Source organism: Fulmarus glacialis, unplaced genomic scaffold (genome assembly GCF_000690835.1).
Source record: "Fulmarus glacialis isolate BGI_N327 unplaced genomic scaffold, ASM69083v1 scaffold29969, whole genome shotgun sequence".
Classification (NCBI taxonomy): domain Eukaryota; kingdom Metazoa; phylum Chordata; class Aves; order Procellariiformes; family Procellariidae; genus Fulmarus; species Fulmarus glacialis.
Genome location: NW_009235750.1, coordinates 53,237 through 67,824, shown reverse-complemented (window position 1 = coordinate 67,824; position 14,588 = coordinate 53,237). Strand labels below are relative to the sequence as shown.

General features: G+C 41.6%; 1 protein-coding gene across 1 annotated transcript in view; it reads left to right on the top strand.

Annotated features, from left to right (window-relative positions):
- The first annotated feature begins 3,428 nt into the window (after positions 1-3,428).
- HYAL4 (hyaluronoglucosaminidase 4) overlaps positions 3,429-14,588 on the top strand; it is a 50,969-nt gene continuing 39,809 nt past the window's right edge. Inside the window, 4 exon segments of the mRNA XM_009586138.1 lie at positions 3,429-3,528; positions 3,531-3,782; positions 3,785-4,320; positions 6,335-6,421. Coding sequence (XP_009584433.1) covers positions 3,429-3,528; positions 3,531-3,782; positions 3,785-4,320; positions 6,335-6,421 — 975 coding nt within the window.

Below are 14,588 nucleotides of genomic sequence, written 5' to 3'. Positions count from 1 at the left end.
ATCTGATGAATGCTTAGTCTTTTTCTTACCATTTAGCCAGCTATTTTTTTTCAGCAGTATCCTGTGATCTGATTCGAGTACTCTCTATGTCTATTCAATTCAGAACTCCCTGTTTTAAGCTGATTTTGCTTAGTCTTAGCTAGAGCTGTTTGCTGTCTGATAAAGACATACGGTTTCTACTTTCTTCCTGTTGGGAATTTCTGCCCACTGTGCATTTTCACGGTCAGCTGGACACCAAGATGGGTTGCCTCCGTGTTGCCTTGGTTTACAGAGAAAAATCAGCAGAAGAGGTGTAACTGGATACATTCGTTCTGCTTTTTGTCAACTATGACAGATACAAATGAAAGAAATACCTAGCAAACAGACGCAGAGACTTTTTTAGCATGGTGCTATGCTGCACAACTGGAAGCATATTTGAAAAGCCTGGGTAAAGGGAAAAATATTGAGCAGAGCTTGGGCGCATCCTTCCTGCATGCTGCAAACAAGTGACTTCAGAGCCTGCTCCCAGCTGGAGCATGTGTGTGCTTGTGTGATGGCTATATGCATCAAGTGGAATAAAATCAGAAGTCAGTAAACCTCAGTGATTTTCCCTCACACAGAATATAAAGTGGTAACTGTTTTCTCCTTAATAATAGAGCAACTACAAATATCTTTCTGTGTTAAGTCCCTCATGACAGGTTTTTCTCAGAGGGGCAGGGTGGTCTGTCACTTCCCTGCAGTCTTCAATAACCTATATTATTACTGTTGTTGTTGTTGTTGTTGTTGTTATTATTATCATCATTATTTATTATTCATTACTCTTCATTATTATTTTCAGCTTGCTGATACTGCCTTTCCCATGTGTCAGCTTAGAGGGCCTTGGGGCAGCAAATCAGTATATCCAGCACACAGTAAAGCGTAGGGCTACTTACACCTCAGCCCTGCCCGAGGAGGGACGTGCAGACCCACGGCGCGGGACAGTGCTCAGCCTCCCCACTTCCCACCAGTGGGCAGACCCTAGCTAGAGCAGCCCCCGGCGACCCCCGTGGGTTTTGGTGCAGCCTGGCTGGGCAGCGCTGGGCCTGGCTGCCCCAGGGTTTGTGGTGCACTGGGCGATGCCACGGGGTGCCCCAGGGCATGGGTGGCCGCTGAGCACGCTGCTGGTGCTTTGTGCCAAATGACACAGGTCCGGTGTGGGAAGTGCTCCCTGAAACCTTGGGTAAAACACGTGAGGGATGTGCCCAGCCCAGCTAGTGACACCTCCCCATCCAGACTGTGACAGGAGCAGGAGCAGAGGGGCAGGATGGTGGCACAACTCTCACAGGGGGACCTCAACATGCTGCAATTTAGAATCACATGCTGCTATTTAAAAAAAATAATTGTGGGGATTTGCTGCCCTCTGGCAGGATTTTCTTACAGCTCTGGTTCTCTGTGAACTGCGAGAGCAGCGCTCAGCGATCATGCACCGGCACAGCAAGGTGTCTGCATTTCCCAGTTGGTTGTAGGCAAAGCAGAGCATACTGCTGGGCACCGCTGCTGCAGCCTCCCTGCAGCCCTCCTGGAAAGCCAGAAGCACATGCTGATCCCAGGCAGGGGCTGGAGTAAGGGGCAGAACTGCTGGGCTGGCAAGACCCCCCGTCCCTTCTCTCCATCCCTCTGGGGGAGAGTGGGCAGCAAGCCTGACTCTCTAAAGCCAGTCCTTTGTTCCTTTGTTTGGTTGTCTCCTCCCAAGAGCCAGCCCACCATCCTCCAGCTTTGGCTGTACAGCTTTCTAGTGAGAAAATTCAGTCTGACCTCTAATGCTGACAAGCCCTGATGGCTTTGCTGAGTTTGATTTCTTGGTATGGTATACTCTTTCTGAGAGATACTCAGCAAATGGGGTTAATTTTCATTAACACCATTTTCCAAAAGGCCCATTAACGCCAATATGGCACTTGTGGATATGTGGTTAGTGGTTTTGAAAACCTGGGCCTCCTCTTCACTAAACGCAAAGCATCGTGAGTCTCATGGGCGAGACTTCTCTCATGAAATGTTGAGTTCTGCAGTGTTTACACTGTACTGCATTGGTCCTGTGGCCTGCCTGCCTGGTCAGCAGGAGGAACAGGCACATCTTGGACACTTCAGAGTGCCCTGATGTCTCAAACTGTGAGATGACTCTATCCTAAAAGCATCCATGGCTTACTAAAAGTACCCAGGTTGGCTACCCTGGATGTTGATATTTTTGCTGCAGGTACCTGAAATTAGGTCATGCTAGTCCTACCCTAAACCAGCAAAGAAATGGGGGAGTGAGGAGGTCCAGAAAAGTACCCCAGGTACATAGCTATGACTGATTGTTTTTCTGTTTTGAGATAAAGGAAGGATAACATAGATGCGCTATTCCCATTAGTATATTTAACAATCTGGCTGCCCATATGAAACCCATAATCCTCACCTCCAGCAGGTCACAATCCCGGGAGAGATAAACAGGCCAGGACTGAGGAAGAAGAACTACAAAATACAAATCCATGCTCATCCCTGATGGCTGATTGTACAGCTATACGGGATTTCCCCAGGGTTTTGAATGCAGCGGGGAGCCTGGAGTTGGAGGATGGATAAGACTCACTCTCTCTTATATGTAAGTATGTAGGTTTTGCTGTATATCTGGTTTCTTTTCTGCTTAACACACACATAATTGGCAGGGACCTTGTGACTAATGATTCTGCTCGTAGCAGTGGCCACAGGCCTTAGCATGAAAGTCCACATTGCACAATGCAGTGCTGTGCAGAGCTATCAGAGCTGCTCTGGAAGGCACTAGCTCCGTGTGATAGTGCAGCCAGGCTAATAAATAGCTCAGAGCAAGCTTTCATGGATCTGCTTTATTGCTGTCAGAGGTTTGATCTTGTATCCCTTTACGGTACTGCAAAATGACAATGAAATATGTGTGCTTGTTTAGAGCTATTCGGAGTATCTCTGTCTGGCACTGTACTAGACAGGTCAGGGATGGTGATAAAAGCCAGGGTTTGATTTTATAGTTACCTTTGTTATTACTGAGAAAGCTTGAAGAATAAGGAAACCATTTCTTCATCAACCTTTCCAACTGCAACAGCCACAGCCACTAAGACACGCTGGGGCCCAGTGGAGTGATAGCAACACCCGCAGTGATTTCAGTAAGACCTGGATTGATGAGACAAGCAGCTGTGGTTATGCTGATTTCCACAGACTTACACCGATTTCCTTCAGCTGGGAGTCTGACCCCTTTCTTTGGGTTAGATGGTGCCCACTTTGTTTTTTTCAGAGTTAGCATGGTAGATACCTTAGAAGTGGCTGATACCAATTCATATAGCTATATATGGAATACATACTAATGCCTCTGCTGTTATGTTCTACAGACAAACTGGGACATCCGTCTAATGTTGTCTCTTAAGTAATGAAAATAAAGCTGATGTAATGCATCATTCAGCTTTCAGCCCATGGCATGGCTGCACATCGCATTCATTTGGACCTCCCTTACTATGAAACCAGCCCAACCACCGGATTGGGAGAGGAAGGCTTTCATAGCCACCTGGAACGACTGACAGACCTGTGCTTCCTGAGGTACGACATCATACTGAACCTGGAAATGTTCCATGCGATTGGAAACCCATTAGCTAAAGCAAGAGGGCAGAATGTGACCATATTTTCTTTTGTTAGGCTCGGCTGTTACCCTTGCTACACATCACAGGAAGTCCCTGTTAATGGTGGCCTGCCCCAGGACTTCAGTTTGCAAACTCATCTGGAAAAAGCTGGCCGTGACATTAACTATTACACCCCAGCTACGGACTTCAGTGATTAGCTGTCATAGACTGGGAGCACTGGAGGCCTCAGTAGGCCTGCAACTGGGATGCAAAAGATGTCTACTGAAGAAAGTCCAGGAAAGTCGTAACGAAAATGGAAGGGAATATTTCAGCAAATGATGTTGAACATTTAGCCAGACTTTCCTTTGAAGAAAGTGCAAAAACTTTTATGAAGGAAACAATTGCTTTAGGAATGAAAAGCAGACCAAAGGGCCTATGGGGATACTGTTTATACCCTGACTGTCACAATTACAATTTCCATGATCAGAACTACACTGGTTCTTGCCCAAAGAGTGAAGTTTTGAGGAACAATGAACTTTCCTGGCTCTGGGATAGCAGTGCAGCCCTCTATCCTTCCATTGGCATTAAGAAATCTCTTGGAAACAGTCAAAACATTTTGCACTTTTCTCAGTTAAGGGCGCATGAATCCATACAGATTTCCTCCATCACATCCCAAGATTATGCTTTGTCCTTACTTGTGTATACTTGACTAGGTCATAGAGATGAACTTTTACTATTTCTCTCTATGGTAAGCTTTTGCTGGAACAATGTGGACTGCAATTATGCTTTAACCATTCTTACAGACGGTGCATCAGGATGGAAAACCTCCTACATGGGCCAGCTCTGCTGGTTATGTTAATTGTCCACATGCTTTAAGGAGCTCAATGTTCTGAAGAAAAAATGCCGTCTCAAATACCTATTTTTTTTGTTTTAGTTCATCACCATGCTATACTCAAACATCAATTTGAGTGGATTAAAAGGATTTCAGCAATTTGATGTAGTACGTAGGAGGTGGTTAATACATTAATCCTCCCTCATGTACTTTCTTCTGCTCAGATATGCAATCGCTAACTAATCCCCAGACAGCTGCCCCTTTTATAGAAGGGAAACTGAGGCAGAGATGTTAGCAACTTGCTCGGCGTTACATCAGAATGGGAAATTGAAGCCAGCAGTCTTTCTGCATGCCTCCGTCTCAAAAACATTTAATTTAGTCCCATACCTACCTTGGAGCAGGCAAACGGTGCACCAGAACCAAGGAGTACTGCTCACATCAGCTGAACACACACACACAAATATTTTCAAGAGAAGTGTCCTACCCTAGTCCTTCCTTATGTAATTTTGGACATCCTTCCAGAAAGTGGGTGAAGACAACAGGTTTCCTGTGAAAAAGCAGCATAACCTGTCTGTCACAGCCCTGGCTTAGTTCTCCCCTGTAGACAGTGACTGTGCTACCAGCAGGTCTCAAATTCTGTGTTTCAGAGTTTAGCAAGTGAACTGTATTCACTTTTTAAAGGCTATGTTCAGTCTTTGAGCCCAGGTACAGAGTCTGAAGCTGGCACCTTGTCTGGGAAGGAGCATTAGCTCCCTCTCCTATCAGGTCCCACTACTCCCCTAGCACTGCCATCACCCACTACACTTCCCAGTAAGGGGCTGCGCTTCTCTTGGGCTTGAAGGTAAATGCCTGTTCTTAGGCATTAAAGGAGGTGTAGGCACCTGCTTTGGTGCTTTTATCCAGCTTGCCCTTCCTTAGCTTTGCAAGAAGAGGATAGATGGACATCAATAACTGCTGCAGGCTGGTGTGCATCCCCTTTGCCATTTTATAACCAGTTTCCGCCTCATTTCTGCCTTGGGCAACCAATTCCTGTGAAGTTTTTCTACTTTGTTTCTTGATGTGCTGTGGCCCTCAATCTCCCTTAAATGGATGATGAGTCTAGGGAGTCACTTGCATATCAGTGGTCTTTCATCTTCAGTGCTTGTGGCACAGTAAGTCACTTGTTGCTGATCCTTAATCACTGTTCAAATTAAGCATAAACATCCAAGCACCAAATACCCTCCCCTTAAAGGCTGCGATATGAGGAAAGGGTACTGTGAAAGACATCTCTCTGAAACAAACATAGAAAGAGCACAAAAACTGAAACTGAAATTCTTAAGATTTGCAGTGTATTGCATTTTCCCTTTCATTTAAGGTTGCACAATGCCAGCATTTTCCCTACTATTTACAGTCACTTTTTCTAAGGTTTTTACAAGAAGCTGAGTGAGCTCCTAGGGAAAACAGCAAGAACAATGCATGCCTTTGGAATCACAGCTTTCAAACTGGAGAGGGATGGGGAAAACAGTGGATTGATATAGCAGAATGGCTCTCTCCTTCCCTTTATCAGCAAAAACAGAACTGAGGGAATGCTTTGGGGAATTCTCATGTTAAAACCCCACTTTAATGAAAAGATTTTAGTTGCTTCTAGTAATTGATGAGATATCAAATAATTACAATTAAATTTTGCATCAAAGTAAATTGTATCCCAGTGTTTGTTCACTTGCTTATTACCAACATCTCAGGCAGTACTTAAGTTTGCAACTTATGATTAATAATCTTTGTACTCTAGACAGCAAATCTTTAGCCACAATAAAATGTAGTTCATAGGGACCAGAATGAAAAGAAAATGTAGTCCGAGGGACAGCCACATAACAAACCATTGGATTACTTTAGAAAGGCTGTGAAATGCTGAATTAGCCTGACAGTGATATCTTTATTCTTTTCACTGTAGCAAGATCTTATTAACACTATCGGAGAGAGTACCCTGGGAGCTGCAGGCATTGTCATTTGGTGAGATATGAATTTAACTTCTTCAGAGGTAAGCCCGTGCCTTGTGCAAGATCCTCATTTATCCTATTAATAGACACTGTCTGACTGCACCGGTTCCGAGTACTTGGTACCAGCAGAGCTGACTGCTTAACCAGTCTTTGCTGTCCCCCAGTCCAGATGACCATGGAACATGGCCAATTCTTCCTGGCTCAACAAGGTCTTGTGAGGCTCACAGGCAACCAGTGGTAGGGAAGGAAGCCAATGGCTAATACCAGGCATTCTGGAAGACAGTTCCTCAATATTATCCGTTCCAGCTGGATAAAACACCAGGAAATCTGCTAGAGCCTGATTAGCACATCAGTCAGACCAGATTAGGTATACCAGTAGTGCCCAGCAATTTGTCTGGGAACTCTATTCGTGCCTGTGTGTGGGCAAGTAAAACAAAGCAGGCTGTTGAGATCAGATGGAGAGGCTTTGTATTATGTGATATCAGACCTAACCACATTAAAATCAAAGATTGATTTCTGAGGCTCCGTCATGTCCTGGAGCTGTCAGACAGCCACACATCAAACTTTGTCATGAGAAAAGACTTTGTCCTTAAAGTTGTGTGAAATGGGTGTTCTGGGCTGCTTTTCTCCTGGCAAGTAGCGTAGAAAACCCAGCCAGCATGAGAATGAATGGCTGAAAATAAGTGTTCAGTTGTCCTCTGTAAATTCAATTACTTCAGCCAATTTTTGTAAATATTCGTCTGTGGTTTCTGTCAGAGTGAATGTGAATAGGAGGGTGAACTTCCTTCCAACTCAGTCAAGTGACAAAGGCAAAGCCCTGGAGCATCTGCTCCGGACCCCCACACTCTTGCCACACAGCCACGCTGTCATCACCTGCATTTCTAGCATACATCATGGCTTCTTTGTAGATCTACAGGCTGTGGTGTTTTCTGGGGAGTGCAAGTTGCTAAAGCCCTTTGCATCTCCATTGGGTTATATTTTCTGTATAAGACTTCTTAATAATCCTTTAAATTAGTCAAATTTAAATTATCCTGAAAGAATTCATTAATGCTACTTACATATTGCATATTTTTCAGAAAGAGAAAGGGACAAATAGAGTGGTTAGTTTGACATCCTGAATTTATGGCAATACTCCATTGACTTTTAAATTTAAAACTAATGAAAGCACCCCATGGCTATTAAAGAGATGCAATCAACAAGGATCAGGAAGGTTTATAATCTTCAGTGAGAAACTTATTTATGTCCCAATTGCCAATGTAAGATCCGTCCTCTGGAGGGAGTGGAGAGGCTCCCAGGGCTCTCCTTCCAGTCAGCAGGGAAAAGAATGCTCTTCTAGAGGTGACCATGAGCAGAAAGCATACCTGGCATGTCTCCAGGGCACTGTGTCAACCTCCAGCTTCTCAGCTTCCCAGCTTCCCAGGGGTTAAGTATTCCTGAAAGAGAATTTACTTGAATGAAACAATTACAAACCACTTGGTTATTAATAATATACATGAAAATACGCACACATATAATATATATATGTGAAATAATTGTGTCTTTATATATTAGAATCTCTGTAGCTAGAAAAAGAATAGATAAATAGGCATAAGACAAATAAGGGACCTATGAGACCTATGCTGAGTTCCCTGCTTTATTCTATTTGACCCAAGCAAACATGAAACAAACCATCCAACTCCCACTGGCCTCCATTATTCCTTTTGTCCCAGAACCTTAAAAATTCCATCAGGCTTAGACCTTTGTGATTTTGCACCTCTTAGCATTCTTCAAACCTATGCTATTATCCTCATATCTAACCTCAGTGAGTTATTGTTGTAATAACTATGTTAAACAAATGATTGTAAGGTGAACAAACACTATGTTAATAGAGCTCTTGAAGGCAAGTGAGAAAAACTTTCATTAATTTTTTTGACAGAACTCTTTTGTAGAAAGAAATATTTTAAATTCCATTTAAGGTAGGGGAGACTGTGACTAAACCACAGCCAAACAATAAGAAATAAATTGAGTTTAGAATGATCCTTCCTTAAAAGAAAAATAAATAAATTAAATTCAGGCTATTTCTTTCAAAAAATAAATTAAGGAGATCCACTAAAAATTTTCTAAAGCATATTTTTATAGTGAAGAAAACTAGAGATATTCTGGTTGAAATTTTTTTGGTGGAACAGCTTTCTCTCAGAAAAATGCAGTTTGTTAAAAGCAAAGTGCTGATTGTGGTGGATTTTTCAAGAGAAAGGTGTAAAATGATTCATTTGACATCCTGCTTGTGCTGTAGGACTGAAGTACATGCTAATAAGAAACAAAATGTCTCTTAATGTTTTCTGAGCAGCATTGGAGTAGATGTTAGTTTTGACTCTTCTTGCTGTCTTCGTTAAGGTCACATCTTACTGCTCATAGTAACTAAACAATGGGAAGGAGAACCAGTGTTTTATAAAATCAAATTTCAAGCTCTTCTGCGAATCTGTTAAATTAGCAACTGTCTGTAATACATTAATGCATCTTATATAAATGTTATGATATTCCTTGGTATCCAAACATGGACGCAGGTATGCTGGTCCACATTTCTCCCACCTGATATATCCATTGAAGTGGGACAACTAAACTAGAAGCTAACCCGTTAGGGGAGAGGGCACCTCCTGAGGACCATTTTAGGTACAGTGAGGTTTAGCTAGTTTTGATGTAAAAAGAACTTGGACAGACACCGTTGGAGATGGCATTTTTGGACAGAGGGCCCTATGTCCCACCTCAGTGTCAAGCCAGGCACGTAAGCCCTCTTCTGGATCTGGGCCACGTTTCCTCTTTAGGCAGAGGTACAATAGCTTTTTATCAAAGCACAAACCAGCTCTGTCATATTGCTTCCTTCCATTGAGAGAAAGAGGGGTTTTTTTTGTCCCACAGCCTCAAATAATTTTTCAAGTGCTCTCCTGCTATTCTGCATGCAGAGGAAGACGTCAAAATCCAGGTTACACTGAGAATTGTAATTCTTAATTATTACAGCCCAGGTAGGCAAACAACAAAGCACAGGCCACTACATGAAACTGGGCTTTCAGATATTTCAGAAGTATCTATCAAATTTCAGTCCCTCTCTCTCTCAACAGTATTGGCAGGCCAGATGATTTTGTGAGGATAAAGTAGCCGAGATCTTCGGCATGCCAGTGACCACCTGCAGGATGGTACAGTGATGACTTCCCAAACCACAGCAGGTCACCCCCCACAGCAGGTCACCTCCCACAGCAGGGTACCCCCCATGCAGAGCTTGTTCTCATGGGGAAAGCTGAACCAGGTGCTCCTTCTGACTCCTCTGCTATCACCCCTCTCCTTGTGAAGCTGGAGACTCTAGCTATGTGAGATCTGGTATAGATTCATATCAGCTTGATCTAAGATCAAACCACCTCTCTTCTGTTCTCCTGTGAGGAGCATTTCTGGTTTCCAGTTTTATCACTTTTTGGATTTCTGTTTTCTTCTCTTTCTGTTTTCTGTTGGCTACATTTCACGATCCTCAAATGATATCCTGGTATTTGCAAATTTATTTCCCGGGATCTAACGGTCATAGAGCATCCTATAAAGAATTAGACTGCTTAAACTTCAGACTGTGGGTTCCTGGTGTCCAAACCCTTAAGATTTAGTCATGCCAAAACTGAGTGTTATGGTGACTAAATTATTTTATGGATTTCAGTGGGAGTTAGGCACCTAAACAGGTGCCTGAGAACCTGCACCTGGGCTCTCAGCAGCTGCATGGTGAAAACTGTTGCACATGGGATGTAGAACGTAATGCACTACATGTCATAAAAAAACTGACGGTGGAAAAAACCATTCTAGCTGTAGGCTTTTTCTCTGCAGAGGATTAGAGATAACTTTATGTTATTATACCTAGTAAATGGTAGTGATAAAATTAACTAGTCTCTGTAAATTCATGAGAATGGATGCTTTTAAGTATAATAAACATACTTTCTCTTACTATAGTACAAATTGTGATTCTTCCTTTCATGTTTTGAGAGGCTAAACATTTCTTAGTAATATCATGTCAAAATAATAATTTATGAAACTAAAGACCAGAGGAAAGCTGATAAGCACAGAAATATTTTAGTCAGTGCTTTTCATGGTCTGACCCAAAGCCACGTGAAGGTCAACAGTAAGCTTCCCTTGGTTTCAATAGGCCTTGCACGGAGCTGGGATGCCTCCCAAGGAATTACATCGCAAGGGTCTTGAGACCTTGATGGATGCCTCTTCCATGGCAGAACATTCCTAAAATAGATCAGAAGGCATGCATTGCAAGGAAAAACAAGTTTTGAAGATGATTGTGTGGGCACCTAAACACAAAAGATATCTAAAAAGCATCTAAAAGAGCTTATTATCTAAGTTGTTAAAGGTTTTGATAAGTTACTAACCATTTAGATAACCAATTAATATCCTATGTGATTTGGTATTTAACAATATTTATTGGTATAAGGTATGAGAATAACCTTAAATGTTCTTTCATCTAGCCAAAAGCTTAACAGTCAGCTAAAAATCTGCATATATCTCACTAATAATGGAAACCGTGTACAATTTTCAGTACATCTAGTCTTTCAGAAGAGGCAACCAAGGTTACTGAAATGGTTTTGTAGTTGTGAATGAGAACAGGACATAAGGAAAACTGTTCTGACATTATTGCCTGCTGATCGCCCTCCTAGGCTCTTCCATGAGTCACTTTGAAATGGGAAATCAGACACTAATTATGAATTTCAGGTAATTTGGAACATCCATTTGTAGTATTCTCTGGTATTGACATGCTGTACCACAATTCCCACTGGCTTTATGTTGATAAAGATATCTTCTCTTTTTGCTTCTATTTATTGTCATTCTGGCCAAGGGCAGGTGTTTGAAACTGGCACCTGGATGCAGTCATACCATGAAGTGGCTGTAAAATTAATGGCCTTGTTCCTTCATCTAGATCCAATCAGACAAACCCCATCTGCATGTGTAGCCAGTTAGGAGGTACAGATCCAAGTGACAGCAAGGTTAAGTTAATTTTTCAAATTAAATCAGAAATTCTGATCTGGTGTAGGCAGCCCTTGTCTCAATCATCCTAACTTGTTCAGTACTAAACTATTTTCCTCCCGTTTGCCTCAAGGCAGCTGAAGGGTAATGCTCACCTTCTTGCCCGTTTCTGCTGCTTGATCTTACATACAGGAATTTATCACTCAACCAGTTCCAGCTGTCTGGATGTTGATCTTAACCCCAGGCTGGGGCTTTGCTGCAAATCAGTTTGACAGTCAAGTGCAAAATAGGTTTGCCTTGGCATAATTCAGGTGCCTAACTCCCTGAAATGATGGTTAAACTCATAGCAATAACATATTAAATACAGCATTTTAAACACTGTACAGCTTGCATTGCACATTCATTTTTAATTGTATTCTGTATTGAAATCGATGGGAATATGGCTCCTAAGTACACTCAATGAGTCAGATTAATAGTTAGGAGTTTGTTTCTATTATTTTCATGTAAAGGGCATTAAAGAGTAACCACCTATCTGTGCCCTAGTACTCTCAGTTATGACAGATTATTTTATGCTTATATTGAATAATTTAATCACCACTGTCATTGTATTGAGAATAGTGGAACAAATTACAGATCTCTTGTATCTTTTTGCATATACTTCCACCTTGTGCTCCACTGGTGGAAGCCTGAGGTATGTCATTTTCTGAAAATTACAGAATTACATTTAAATCTTAATTTATCTTAAACCCTAACCTGCTGAATTACTACCTGAATTTTCTGCTGGATTCCCACTTTAACGTAGGATTTTCTGAACAGGCCCATCTTTAAAAAGAAAAAAAAAAAAGATTCAAAGCAGATTCAGAGGTATTGTGGTTTTCGTCTGCTATGTGAACTTAGTCAATTGGGTTGCTTACTCAGGTCACTTTTCACAGACTGGTGTACACTAAGAACTCCCTACAGAAAATGAAGTCTCAGCTATACGTGACTTCCTCAGTATTTAGAAGTGAGACATTAACTGTTTTTACAGACTTCTGTTCTTCTGATTCTTTGGGAATTTGTGTACGTGTTTTGCCTACAAACATGTTTTGAGAGAGTGGGAAAGGAGAAATACAGTATTAACTAGAACAGCTGATAGTCACCTATTAACACACATGGCAGGACATTCGGATTCAAGTTCTTTCCTTGTTTTGACAGAAGTGTCACACGACCATCCTATCCAAAAAAGATGTTTCAGATCCTTATTCAAACAAGATTTGTAGATCAGCCCACGCCTCTCTACAAAGTAAAGGTAAGCCTCCTGAACAGAAAGTCAACACTCTGCTATTCCAAGAATAGTAAAACCATATGTCTTAATCATGGCAATGAATCTATTTTCTGCTAGGATTCTGGGTAAACAGTAACTCTTGAAAGCAGGAGCTTATTACCTCTTCCTGAAATCTGTATTTCTGTAAAGATTCTCTCTCAGCAGACAAGATTATGTTGAAATCTGCCGGGACTGGCTGCAGTTACACCTTAGATGTGACTGCGGAAAACGTGGCGCTTTCTTTAACCCTGACTGGATGTGGTTGGCCGAAGGCTTGAGCATTGATTCTCTGAAGATTTGTTTAGAGCTGGAGCAGCTCTGCAGTTTCCTGCTGCATGTGGAATTTGTTCTTCAGCAAAGAAAAGCCTAGCCTTTTTCCAAATCTTCAGGCACAGGTCATTGAAACGATCATTCTACTGAAGGTGAAGGTTTTCCTAGTCATCGCTGCATCCATCAGAGCCGTCTATGTTAAACAAAAGGGACACTGGCTTGTTTGTCCCAGAGAGTGGGAGGAGGGATGGCAGGTGAGCATTTAGCAAAAAGTCCTTAGTTTAAAAGACTGGATCTCTGAAGTAAAGACTACTACACGCCTCTGCTACCAAGAAAATCACTCTTTATTAGAAAGCAACACAGACTTAACTAGCATTCAGTTAAGGCAATGTGAATACAAAAGATTTGCTTGTAACTCCTGGGAAGGAAGAAGTGGGTGTTTCTATAGGTGCTAAAACCCTTTTCTCCACTTTCTGAGTATACTGCTTTTATTTCAATAATACACATTTTCTTACATTTTTTTATATTCTGCATTGTGATTTATTGTATTCTAAATATAAAAAAGGATCTGATTCTATTAAAATCAGAAAAGGCTTTGGTTATGTTTTAAATGAATACAGGATAAAAGAAAATGTGTAATTTACAGCCTGGTCTTGCCTTTATCTAAATGATCATTAGAGTTTCTGGCTGGTAAAATGAAATATCGCCGCTCTACATCATGTATATCATGGTCTTATATTGATACAATATAGCCTTCAGTAGCAGGGACTTGCTTGCACAACAATGTGGAGCAGATGGACAAAACTTAGTATGGCTGTACTTACATCCAGAAATAAGATGCGTACACTGAAGAGCAGCATCCCCAAACCCGTGCTGCTTCTTTAGGCAACTGAAGGAAACACAGGGAAAATTGTAGTCAGAATTACCAAGTTTACAAAAGTTTCCTAAAATATATAGATGTCAGAGGCAGGCCTGACATTAGACCTCCCAGAAGTTATGAAACAAGTCCAGGCAATGTTTGTTTATCTCTTAAGACAAAGTCTTTGTCTGTTACCAGAGAAAACACAGATTCTGGAGCTTCCCTCGTCTACCTTCGCCACCCTAATTCTCCCAAAGCTGTTCAGCTCCCAGGCTTTTAGTTTCATTAGAACATTTGTCTGGGATAGCAACGTGTTAAATGTTTCAAGAAGCAGAACTGAAAAGAGAAAGGGAACAAAAATGCAACAACTGTGCTATGGACATCGGCGATATCCACACCTGCTGGGGAATTGGGCTTCACAAGGGATGCAGTCCACTCCCATTGAAAGCTAGCAAAATCTTTCCAGTCACTTTGACAGGAGCGTCAAACTTCCATCCAAGAGAATTGTAGGACTCTTAAAACTTAATTTTGATTCATTATGATAACTAACAGACATCTGTAAAGGACAACAAAGGCTCAAAATGTAAAATTTGGTTCCACATTTTGACTCTTATTCCTAAAACTTATGCTGATCAGGTCCACGGTTTTTTGGTTTTGTTTTTGTTTTTTTTTAAACTTCAAAATACTCTCTCTAGCACTTGTATTGATTATATCTGGTCCATAAGGAATACTTAATGTCAAAGAGCATTACTGAAAATTTGCTATCTTTCTCAATTTTAGCCAGCTCTTTGATGTATAA